At 53.6% G+C, this 12,408-nt stretch overlaps 2 protein-coding genes across 2 annotated transcripts; both read right to left on the reverse strand.

Annotated features, from left to right (window-relative positions):
* Positions 1-5,229: 5,229 nt before the first annotated feature.
* On the reverse strand, positions 5,230-6,196 carry DCANP1 (dendritic cell associated nuclear protein 1). The gene is given in 5 exon segments (XM_061188968.1): positions 5,230-5,324; positions 5,327-5,417; positions 5,753-5,824; positions 5,827-5,940; positions 6,122-6,196. Coding segments are annotated over 5 exon segments (447 nt in total).
* A 2,108-nt stretch (positions 6,197-8,304) lies between these two features.
* TIFAB (TIFA inhibitor) lies at positions 8,305-11,079 on the reverse strand. The gene is made up of 2 exons (XM_061188200.1): positions 10,946-11,079; positions 8,305-8,908 (listed from the first exon to the last, which is right to left on the reverse strand). Exon 2 carries the CDS (start codon positions 8,896-8,898, stop codon positions 8,305-8,307), a length of 594 nt encoding a protein of 197 aa, XP_061044183.1. The 5' UTR covers positions 8,899-8,908; positions 10,946-11,079.
* Positions 11,080-12,408: the final 1,329 nt, after the last annotated feature.

The following is a 12,408-nucleotide window of genomic DNA, read 5'->3' on the forward strand; positions in this document are numbered from 1 at the left end:
TTTCTGAATGCCCCTTGCCATTCCTCTAATGAGATCTCCTTGGCTTCTGTTTTTTCCTCTGAGCTGAGCCAAAATATTCACTCTGGTTTGTAAAGCATGCTGAGAACCTCAAGTGGAGGTATTTTCTCTTTCTTTAACTGCAAGGAGCAAAACTCACAGCTCATCATTACCCCATGGTTTTCTAACCAACACTTTACCTGGGGTGCTTGACAAAGCCCAGAGGCAGGCGTGTGCGTGTGAGTGTGTGTGTTGGGGAAGAAGTCAGACCGCATGAGTCTTTCCTGATGTTGCAGCTTGAAGTCTGCACAGCAACCACAGGCCCCGGGGAAGAGGAATGCAAAACCGAAAGACGGAGCCCCCTGATGATTAGCTTCCCTCTCTGGCCTCCAGCGAGTGCCACAGGGGACTATGTGTTCCTCAGTAATGAGGCCCAGCACTGGTGCTGGAAGCCTCCGACGTCAGGCGTCCAGCCTGCCTGCCTCCAGGGCTCTCAGGCCAGAGCTCCAGCGTGGGAGCCCTGCGCCTCGTGCGTGTGTTTCCAAGAGGTGAAGGGCTGGGTGGTTCACGGAGACGGGACTCATCTAGAAACAGAAAAACCTGCTGGCCTCTTCTCATTCCGATCAATTAGTTTTTTAAAGTGCACGTTAACCTTTTAACCAGCATCTTTGTTGTGGTTTGATGTGCTTCTCAAAGCCTCATTCCCTAAAGGTCTGCTTTCACCCCCTCCAAATTCTTCCTCACAGTCAATATACTGGTACACAGTAGGTCCACTTACTGAGGACCTACTGTGTACCAGGTGGTTGTTCGATCTGCAGACAGTTTCCGCCACCCCCAGGGCTCTGCTGGGGGCGAGTGCTGGCATGATGCAGAGCACACAACAAGTACACATATGCCCAGCTGAGGACATACCTTTTGTTCCATGGATCATGCCTGAAAATCCTCTCTGAGTGTCCCAACACTGGTTTGGAGGTAGGAAGGAGCTAGCTCTTTGTGGGAAAAAGTCAAGGAAGCTTTCCGGAGGGAGGAACATTTGGGGATGGGTGGTGGTTCATGTTTAATAAGAAATGGCTGGCATTTATTGAGCATTTCCAAGGTAGGTGCTGAGATCCCGTATAGGTTGTGTGTTTCAGTCTTCACAGAGGTGGGGTAGGTACTAATAGTATCCCCACTTTATACACGAAGAAAAGAGGCTTGGGAAATGAAGTTTCAGAGTCAGTAAGTGAAGGGCAGGGGGGATTTGGACCCTGCTCTGCTGCCCTGCCTCTCAGGCAGGAGGGGAGGGCTGCGGAATCAAAGCAGACATCCTTGCAGGACTGTGTGGGCCAGGCCAGGCCACGTCTGTACCTCACTGTCCTGCACCCGTCCTTTGTGCCCTCTCCCTTCCTTTCTTACAGATGCTGAAGGTCATACAGGCTGGGGTGACAGTAGTAGAGGGGGATTTGTGTTTGCCTATGGCTTCAGGAGGCCCCTGAGCAGTGGAGCCCTCTGTGCTGTGCGTCCCCCTCCCATCTCCTCTCCATTTTTGGCGCCCACCCCAGGGCTTCAGGCTGGGACTGAGGACACTGAGGTGGGCACACTCCCTGTGCTGGGTTTGACGGTTTGCCCTCTGTACTTCTGGGAGTCATCCCTGCAGGCTGCATATCCTAGGCTGCTCATCAGCTGCCTTTGGCTGGCTTCGGCCACTGGGGGCCAGGAAAGGGGAGAAGCCAGGATATTTTGCCCTCTCTCTCAGCACCTTGGGGAGAGTCTGGCAGCAGCTGCACCTCTTCTGTGGCTCCAGCTCCCGCTGGATGGCCTCTGCCTCCAAGGTCCCAGCTTCACGGGTAGCTCTAGCTCTGTGCCACACAGCACCTGCTCTGGTAACACGGTCTCTGCAGGTGCCCCTGCAGCCCCAGGGGTGGGAGCTAGCAGTGGTAGCACTTCTTGTTCTTGCTGAACTCTGAATTGCATTGCCTGCGTGGCTTTTCGGCGATTCTATCACCTGTATACCCAATTCACTGAATCAAATTGTTGAAATACTTAGAGTGGTTTTTTTTTTTTTTCCTGACTGTATCCTGACTGATATACTCCCGGCCACCGTCACCCCACCTGCCCCACAAGCAAGGTGACCTAATAGGGTCCATCTTCCTAGCCCATCTGCAGCAAGCTGCAGGTGAATGAAAGAGCGATATCACGGCATCCCCATCCCTCAGAGAAGCAATTATGGAAACCCCATGGCTGGCTGCCTGGCTGAGCTCGCCCTCCAAAGGCCCCTGTCTCTGCTTTATTCTGAAGAGTCCCCACCCCCTCCCCCCGGCGTGCACGTCTTTAAAGGAAAGTGAGGCAGACATCCCAGCTGGGGCTCCTTCCAGCAGTTAAAGTGCTTGGCTCAGAGCCTGGGGCGTCCTGATGGCTTTGCCCGGTACCTGCTCTATGTAAGCTCTGTATTAGGTAACGCAGAGAGGATCAGAGAACAGAGGGGAAGGAAAGCCCCCTCCAGAACCCCAGACCCCACGGTTTCTCCCTCCTCCCTGGACTGTAATTTGGTTTTGATTCACATCTGCCCTTTCTCAGACTCCTTCTTTCTTGTTCCCTAATGTCTGGAGCTGCACACTCTGGTGATGGTGGCCCTTAAAGAAGTGGGCGTCACGGGGAAGTGGAAGCAGAGATAGAAACAGCTCAAGGATGCTGACATTACTGCGGGGCACACATTTTTGTGGTGCAAGCCCCCTGCCAAATGGCACCTAAAGCCCTTTCAACTCACGTGCCTAAAGAAGAAAATAATGAACCTCTTCTGTTGAGGATCACCTGGCTCCCCACATCCACTCACTTAGGCTGTTTTGTTCCCACTGGAGCGTATGATTGGAAAACAAAGGTAAATGAGAGCAATTTATTCCCAAATCATTTTTTTCCCCCAGCAGGATTAAAGCTGCCTCAGCCATAAAGAGTTTACAAACTCTAAAGAAAGATAACTTCCCTTCTCACGGCCCGGTCATGGGGAGGTAATGCATGTTTCCAATCAGCTGAGAACGTAACTCAAATGGTAGATTTTATTTCACTTTAATCCGCCTGTGAGTTCACTTTCAAGGTAAGAGGGACCACAACCTGCAACGTGAATAGAGTTTATTAACTCCGAAATCTCCTCCTAAAGGTGGAGGAGCTGGCTTAGCTCCTCCTTGCCTGGCTTCGGGGCCTGGTGTGGTAGAGCGTGACTGGGGTGGGGGGTGCAGGGAGAGCTGCCTCAGTGAGGGGAGGTTGCCTCTGTGATTCAGAGACCAGCTAACCTGCTGGAGGCACCAGTACCAGCAGATGCCATGGAGAGGAAGCAGAGGAAGAAGGGGACACAGAGCAAAGCTGGAGAAACAAACTCAACGCCGCACATACAGCAGGAGGCAGGTCTCCCGGCCCAGGCTGGCGGTGGGAGGAGGTTATGGAGGTGGCAGCGAACCATTCACCTGGCGTGGGGCTCCCTTGCTTTTGCACATCTCTTTGCTGACTGCAGCCTGGCCGCTCAGTGGGCTGCTGGGAAAGAATCCCTTCTCAGTTCCTGTCTCAACTCTCTTTGGTCACAGGGCAACCTTGAGCCAGCCCCTTAACTCTGTCTCACTTCACGTTTACGAAGTAACCGTCGATTTGAGGGGAAAGGGAAAATGTTTCCTTTATCAGCCTACTGTGAAAACTTTAATGTCGCTCTTTCCACGGGGCAAGCATTTCCCTCTCCAATCCTTTCTTTGAAAATGCAGATGCCTCTAGCAGGGCGAGATCTTAGCGTCCTGCACCACAGGAAATCTCTTTAAGAGACAGTCTTGTTTCAGGGAGGCTGTGTGCTCCTAGTGTGTGTTTGGGGTAGGTGGTCTCTGTGGCCCACAGGCCCAGACTCAATCCAGCCAGCCCAACCCCTGATTGCTGTGGCTGGGAGCTCTCCCAGGGTCTGCTGGGGACACCTACGTGCCTCTGTTTGGGGCAGGAAGTGCTGGCTGAGAGCTATCTCTTGGTGATGTGGGACCCTGTCAAATCTGTCAACCTTCCTCAGTAGTCATCCTACCGAGTTCCAAAAACCCAGAGCTTGGGTTGAGTTTGGGCTGCAGAGGCTCAAGAACTAGGCAGAAGAATCAGCCTTGTTCTGCCCCAGCCAGAGGCTCTGGGCTGCCCCGACAGAGGCCTACGGCAGGTAAGACTTACTGTCTGCCCTCAGCTTCGCGGCCCTGTTGCCCCAGAGGGCCAGCCTGCTTCTTGCCCCCCACTGCAGGCCTTGGCCTGGCCCTCGCGTGCCCCGAGAAGCCTGGCTCAAGCCTTAGCACCGCCAAGGTGACTGCTTCCCTGACCACGCGTGCCTGTCTGTCCATCCCGGCTCTGCCCAGCTCTGTGATGGCCGTTGGGAATACAACAGCAAACCACCCAGGGTCCTCGTCTGTGTGGATCTTGGGGTCTCACAGGGAGAGAGACATGGAAACCGTGGGCGCAGCGTTCCGATGCCGGGAGAGAACGGCCGTGCCGGCTGTGGCCAGGACTGCGCTGTCTGATGCGTCTGCCCCCATGACCTGACGGCGTTTCTTTGTGCCTCAGAGCCCCACGCTGGGGTTGTTGATGGTGCATTCTTGTGTCTCCCTCAGCACGGGGCTCAAGCGAATGCAGTGACTCACAGACAAGTCGGGGAGACTCCCATTCTTAGAAGAGCAGAGGAATGTGGGGTTATAATGCCTGAAAGGGCACAGGGAATGATTTCTAAATTTCCAGATGTCCTCTCAGAGAGTTGTAGCGCTCTGGGGTATGCCTGAATGTAATTGATGTAGCTCTTTGTAGCAGATGTGTGTGTGTGCATGTGTGTGTGTGTGTATAAGCTGAGTCCATGTGTCTATATGCATTCAATTCATTCCACTAAATCAAACAATGAAAGTGACCTTATTGAGCATTTCCTGTGTGCCAGACACTGCACCAGGTTCTTTATAGGCGGTGCCTCATTTTACCTTCTCAAAGCTGTTATTTTCCCCATTTCCCAGAAGAAGAAACTGAGGTACAGGGAATTTCAGTCACTTGTCCAAGATCCCAGAACTAGTAAGTGTGGAGCAAGAATTCTAACCCAGGCAGCAGCCTGACTGCAGAGCCCCAGCTTGGAGCCACAACAGCATGTGTGCGTGTGTGCGTGTGCGTGCGTGTGTGCGTGCGCGTGTGCTGTGTTGTGTGTGTGCGTGTGCATGTGTGTGCGTGCGTGCGCGCGTGCATGTGCACACGCATGCTCATGTACACCCCTCAGCCACATAGGCTGCCCTGTGTATGGGAGCTGAGGGAATGCAGAGGACATTGTTGAGAGGGACTCACCGCCCTGCTCAGTCTGTCTGAGCAGCAAAGGAAAGGGGTACCAAGTTCATGGACCAGGGCCTGAAGCCAACCTGATAATTCTAACTGCTGGGCGAGAATTGGAGGGTGGGTGTTGGGGTCTGGTGATTTAAATGGTTTTCTACCCAAGAAAAATGGAGCCTTGCATGGAGTGGAGCTTTGCTGTTTAGGAAAGGTGTATGAGGCAGGCAGTGAGTTTCCGGAGGGGACTTCATGAACAGGTAGAGTCTGAAACAACAAGCTGGGTGTTTCTTGGCTCCCTTCTGCCCTGTCTCTGGTCTGCCGTCCTCCCGCGTGCTGCACAGTCCATCCTGGGGCCCAGAGGGCCTCCCAGACTTCACCCCAAGTCAGAGACACCCCCAGGGAGGAGGCGGGCTGCTCCCTCTCATAGGCCCCCAGCTGGCTTGGGTTTGCTCCTTCCTGGAAGGAAGAGGACTCTCGGTCTATGGCAGAGGTTCCCTGGTGGAGCAGGGGAGCTGCACCCTGGGGCCTCTGGGGAGCCACCAGCCAGCTTCCTCTCTTCAGCCTTTGATGTTCAGGTTTAGTCTCCAGGCAGTGGCTTCTCAGTTCTGCATGCAAAGGGCTGCTGCTCCCTAATGCATAGTTTGGGGAGCACTTCGGTCTCTGGAGGGATCATTGTGTGAAAAATAAAGGCAGTCCCAAAACATGGGCTTCATCAGACCACACCACACATGGCTTCTGCTGCTCACCCGCCCTGACCGTGTGTCTCCCATTCTACAAACCCTGAATATTCGGCCTTCTGGTGCCAACGTTCACAATAATAAACCCCCTCCTGACTGCCCACCAGGTCCACGGCTAAGACAAAATTCTTCATCAGGGAATCACAGAGTGTGGATGAGCCCTCAGGCTCTGGAGCCATCCCGCCAGGCTCCCAACCTTCTCTCACTCCATATTCCTGTCTAAGGTGAGCCCTTGGGTCAGGACCTATATGTTTCCCTCTCTCAGCCCGCGCGATAGTAGCTAACGCTTACTGAGTGGCCGCTGTGTGCCAGGTGCTGTAAGTGCTTTATATGTGCCACCTCCTAAAACCCTCACAGCCCACTGGCTGGCTCCAGTGGGGAGCCCAGCGGGCTCCAGCAGGGAGGTGCTATCATCTTGCCCATTTTCCAGAAGGAGAAATGGAGACCAAAGCAGCCTAAGTCACTTGCCCAAGATCACACAGCTAGTGAGTGGTGTGACGTTGGGCAAGATACTTCACTTTTCTGAGCCTCAATTTCCTCATCTGTACAATGTGGTTAATACCGTTGTCTATCTGGGCGTTGTGGAGATTAAATGGGGGAATGTACACAGCACCTAGCAGAGCATGGAGTACATAGTAAGCACTCACCAGACACAGCCACTTAATAGTAGAGCTGAGGTTAACATCAGCATGAAGAGAGAGAAAACACAATGTCTCTAGCACTGCCCACAGTGATCATCTCCTGAATGCATGTCTTTCCTGAGTCCCAAGTAAGCTCCCTGAGGGCAGGGCCTTAGTCAACCTGTTCACTGCTGGTTCCCCGGGCTTTGCACAGCATCTGGTACAAGGTAGGTGTTTGGTGAAAGTTGAGTGAAGGAGTGTTTTGGCGGCTCCATGGGCCATTCACAGCTTTGGACAGCCCCTTCTTCTCACATCCCTTGCCCTCCTCTGCTTTGTGGCTGTGACCTGAGTGTATCTGCCTCACTCCCTATCGGATGGAATCTTCCCGAGTCTGGGCAGTCTGGGTCCTGCCCACTGCTACCTTCCCCGAGGAGAAGATGCTCAGGCCTGGCAGTGCCGTTGAACTTCCGTGCAGCCTACCCTGGGTGCAAAAGGATCTCTCTTCTTGGGCGGGAAGTGAGGAGTGTTGGAAGCCTTGTTGGAGGTGGTTACAGACCTTGGGATGTGAGCCAGCTAGTGGGCAGCTTCAGTGCCTTGGATATCATAGAGCAGGGTCAAGGCTGATGGCAACCATCTGGGTCTGAGGTCCCTCCCTTCATGACACAGGTGAACATGGTTTCTAAACCACACTCCCCCTCCCCAGGACGGCACGGAGCATGGCTGCTTGTGCTCTGCCCCCCAGCACATACCTCCCAACATGCACTGAGAAAATGAGCCCACTCTTGATCCCCTAGTAGTCCACCCCCATTGGCATACGACCCACCCTTGAGTGAAATAACTGCTGAACTGTGTTCTATCACAACCTCCCACCCCGCCCTCTCATAGAATTAGTCCTGGAAGAGCCCCTTGCTCTGGAAAGCTACCTTCCCCTGAAGACCTTTGCCCTCTGGTCAGCCAAGGCTTTGATCCAGAAGTGAGAGTGGGGGAGCATGAGGATGAAGAGGATGACAGTGGCAATGCACTCCCGGGCAGGCCCAGCCCCCAGCTCCCCATCCCCAGGAAGCCCTCAGCTCTACCTTCATCCTTTCCAGAACTGTGAGCCCCCGCCTTGCCAATTTCCTCTTACACCTCTTCTCTATTTCCCGCCCCTGCCTCTGCATGAGGATGTGGCATGCAGGCAGCCCATCTGGGGATCAAGGAATTCTACTGGGTATGCCAGCTTAATGAAATACTTGCAGTTTATTAAACACAGGCTTCCCTAAGCCCCGAGTGCCTGTGGGTATTTGAAAGCCCAAGGTAACCCCAAGCTACCACAAACGTAATTGTTACATGTGTCCATGCATTCCTGGTGCAACCTCAAACTCCAGCTCTTAAGCGGCACACAAAATTAGCAACATAAAGTAACTCCTAGTCAGATGAGAGGGGGAAATGTGGGGAAACACTGAGAGAGGCTCCCAAAACCCCTCAGGGCCTCTAAAAGTATATGAAGTTCCTGTTACCTTGCATAGCTATGGATGCAGAGGGCACTGCCCTCACCCCTGGTGGTTCATGCTTGCAGAATAGGTTCATTATTATGCGGCAGGCCTGGCTTGTCAACCTTGCATGATGTAGCTTGACTATTTCAAGTCCCATTTCAGCTAAGGCTTGCTCCGGGGTGGCCGGCGGAACTAGCAGAGCGCACTGTCTGGGGGCTCCCTCTGGAGCTGTATTTCTGATGATCCTCCAGGGCTGGGCTGGGAAGGGCTGTCGAGAAACCCCAGGTGACCCTGAGCCTGCTGCCCTGAACCTGAGGGAGGCTGCTCCTGGGGGATGATTTCCCATTCGTCGGTCTCCTCAGCCTGGAGCCTGTAAATCAGGGGCGAGGGGCTGAGTTGGAAGCAGCAGACAAAGGCCTCCAGGGAGGTGCCTCCCTCGATGTGGACCACCATCTGCATGCCAGAGAAGGCGACACTGTTGACGGTGCTCAGGGGCACCTGCTCCAGGAACCTCAGCGTCAGCCCGTTGACCCACACGCAGCCCTTGCGGCTCAGAGCCTTCAAGTTGAAGGCCAGCCGGGCACTGCCCTTCTCCAGGTAGGGTTCCAGTGACAAGTGCTGGCGGGAGAGGCGAGGGAGCTGCAGCCGGAGGTGGGCATCCAGGCCCCGGCCCACCAGCAGTGGGCTGGTGTCGTGCTCTAGCTGCGGAGGGACATTGGCGAAGGTGGCAGGGCCTGGCGTGGGGTGGTACAGGCTCACCCGCAGGACCGTGAGGGGCCTCTCCATGGACGATAGCCTAAGAAAGACGGAGCACAGACACACAGGCGTGGGTGGAGGCAGACACTCCTCTGTCATTCTCTGAGCCCGGACATTCTTGCCCACCTCAGGGGCTCCCAGCCACCTCCGGCCAAGCAGGGCCGGGCGCTGAACGTCGATGCAGTCATTCTGCTCCAGCCAGGCTGCAGCCACGGCCAGAGCTGGTATGAAAGCTCAGGCCCGCTGCTTCTAGCCTCAGCTTCATCCCTAACACACTTTGAGTGAGGCATGTTACTCAATCTCCAAATTTTAGTTGTCTCTTCTGTAACATAGGTATGTTGATCCTTGTCTGTGCAAGGTCCAAGGCATACCAGCCTGTGTGGTGGGGTTTGGGTGGCCTGTTGGCATTTGGGGACAATTTGCCCTGCCTCATGGAAAGGGAAGGGGAGAAGGTAGGATCCACCTTCCTTGTATCCGCCAGTCACACAGCAAATGCTTGCCACGCCCTCCTCTGAGCCAGGCGCTGACCAGTGGCTGGGGATGAGCTAATCAACAGGAACACCAGCTGGGAAAGGAGAAGGGGTTTCTAGCTCCCGGTGTTGTGGAGTGACACAGAAGAGGGGACCCCCGCCTGCTCCTGGGGGATCAGAAAGGCTGCCTGGACACCCCAAGGAAGAACAAAAACATCTAGCACATTCTAAGTGCTCCTATGCGCGCGAATGCCACAGGCATGCCCTCTTCACTGTCTGGGGCAGAAGACAGATCCTGGTGATGAACTTGGAAAGAGCTGAGATCTCTCTCAGAACTGATGGGGCTCCATGGAGGTCAACTGGCCATACATATCTGCCAGTGTGCAATGCACATGTCACTTGCCTCTGTAACTCCATCTCTAGAAATTTGTCCTTTAGAATCTCACTGGCACATGCAGGAAGCCTCTGTTCCTGCATGGATTTGAGGAACATAAACTCTCTGGCACATGTACCAACCCCATAGGGCCCAGAACATGCCACCACCTTCTACAGGAACCAAGGACTGAGTGGATCTGAATAACTAAATGTACACTTTCCCAGCACCAGGCTTTTGCTTACAGTATTTTCTCTTCTGAGAATACATCTTCCACCCCAAACTGCTCAAGGCCCGGTTCAAATGTGACCTCTTCCATGAAGCCCTTTTCCTCTCTCTGCACTCAGACCCTCACAACAAGGAGGCTCCCCCCGGGGCTGCTCCATTCAGTCCCTTTTCCACTATGTGTCAGTTATGTGGGTCCTTGCCCCATCTGCCCTGTGCTCCTCTCCTCCTGTCGTCCCTGAGGCCTCCCGAGGGCAGAGCTGCCTCGATGCCCTGTGTCCCACTGCCCGGTCCAGACGGGGCCTGGCCACAGCAAGTGTCTGGGGGCACACCTGCCAAATGGCTAAATGAGAAGAGGCTCACACATGTGAAAATCAAGTCCAGAGAGACCCCACATAAGAGTCTGGTCCTTAAAGGCTGTGGGACAGGCTCCAAGTCCCTCCAGACCCTGGACTCCCTATCTTTTGGGTGAAGTAATGGTGAGAACCTCCCAATCTGACAGTGAGTGCAGAGCCCTTAGGGCACACCCTTTTCCCTCATGCACACACACGCGCAGCCCCACACAGACACACCACAACCACACCCCGCTTCTTGCCCCAGCCTGCAGAAAGCCTCTCCCTGAGGTGTGCGTAAACCAGGCCCAGGACAGCTGAGCTGGACAGCCAAGTCCTCAGGCCCGGCCAGGAGCTCAGAGTTCACTTCCAGGAACCAATCCCATGGCCCAGGGACCCTAAGAGAATCCCTCAGAAAAAAGGGTTCAACACTGCTCTTGTGACCTTACTCTCTGCTCTGCTGAGTCCTCCAGAGCTGATAGAAATCCCCCTGCCAGTGCAGAGCCCCTGCAGAGGCCTTCTCTTTGCTCCAGGACCCCAGTTGTTCCGGGGAAGCGGAAACTCAGAGGAAGACTCTCTGGGGTATGTGCCTGGTGAGGAGCTGGCAGGGGCCCCGTTCCCAGTCCCACCAGGCCTTCTCCCCTCACTGTGAGCTCAAGTCTCTGACCTCCACCTACCTTACTTCCAGGGTCACATCTGACTCCGGCACTGCAGCTGTGAGCTCTCGGGAGGAAGTGGGTCTAGGCTGGGGCGGGTCTGAGGATGGCAATTATGGCTACGGTTCGGGGAAGTGATGTGTCAGAATGCTCATCAGGTTTGCTGCTTTCTTCCTTTTTCCCTTTAGGAAAGAAAATGGAAGTGTAATTTCTTGTTGCAGAAGTGCAGCCCCACTGCTAAGAGGTTGGAAACCCCAGTCTGGGACCCTTGCTAGGAGAGGCCCCTGAGTTCCCTCCCGGGTTTCATCTCTGCCAATCTCTACTGCCCCATCCCCAGGGACCTTGAGAGCTATTTCAGGGTATGAACAGAGTTCCTCTTCCCCCCTGCCAGGTGGGTGGGGCAAAGGGATCCCAGACCTGTTAGAAAGGGGAGCTCTTTTGGATAGAGGGCCAGTGAGGGGAGCTCCCATTGCATGTGGGAGACTGTGAGGGGGCCACTGTGGCTGGACCAGGGGTGGCCAAGGGAGCTATGGGCAACACGGCGGTCCACTGAGTGTCTCAGGAAAGGGCAGGGCCTCAGGGGAAGGATAAAACAGCTACTCACAGAGGGTGGCCTCTCCAGCAGTAGGACAGCAGGAAGGCCACCTTCTATGCCCACCTCTCCAGGGCTCTGCTGGCCTTCGAGGGCAGCCTGGAAGAGACCAAGATGGATGTGTGTCCAGCACTGGCCCCAGATGATCTCGATCTCTCTTCTCTAACTGCTTCCTAGAAAAAAAAAGAAATACTTGCTAGAAAAAGTTAATATCAAACAGAGCTTCTACAACTTCTCATTAACAATGTTCTACAATTAATAAAAAAAGTACTAGGCATGCTAAGCTACAGGACCAACTGTCAAACAAGAGAAAAAACCAACAGAAACAATCTCACTATGTACGTCCACAAAAAGACCTGCACAAGAATGTTCGCAGACGTGGATGGACCTAGAGACGGTCATACAGAGGGAAGTAAGTCCGAAAGAGAAAAACAAATATCGTATATTAACGCATGTATGTGGAACCTAGAAAAATGGTACAGATGAACCGGTTTGCAGGGCAGAAGTTGAGACACAGATGTAGAGAACAAACGTATGGACACCAAGGGGGGAAAGCGGCGGGGGGGGTGGGGATGGTGGTGTGATGAATTGGGAGATTGGGATTGACATGTATACACTGATGTGTATAAAATTGATGACTAATAGGAACCTGCTGTATAAAAAAATAAATAAAATTAAAAAAAAAAAAAAAAGAATGTTCACAGAAGTTTTATCCTATTAACCCCAAACTGGAAACAACCCAAATGTCCATTAAGAAAAATGGATAAAAGTTTGTATAATATGTATACATTGAAACACTACACAGCAGTAAAAAAGAGAATGGACCAATGATACACAAAACAATGGAGATGAATCTCAAGACCATTACGGAGAGCAAAAGAAACCAGGCACA

Source organism: Eubalaena glacialis, chromosome 4, assembly GCF_028564815.1.
Source record: "Eubalaena glacialis isolate mEubGla1 chromosome 4, mEubGla1.1.hap2.+ XY, whole genome shotgun sequence".
Taxonomy (NCBI): Eukaryota; Metazoa; Chordata; class Mammalia; order Artiodactyla; family Balaenidae; genus Eubalaena; species Eubalaena glacialis.

Coding starts and splice junctions, on each gene's coding strand:
- TIFAB (XM_061188200.1), bottom strand. CDS start 8,898: ATGGAGAGGCCCCTCACGGTCCTGCGGGTGAGCCTGTACCACCCCACG.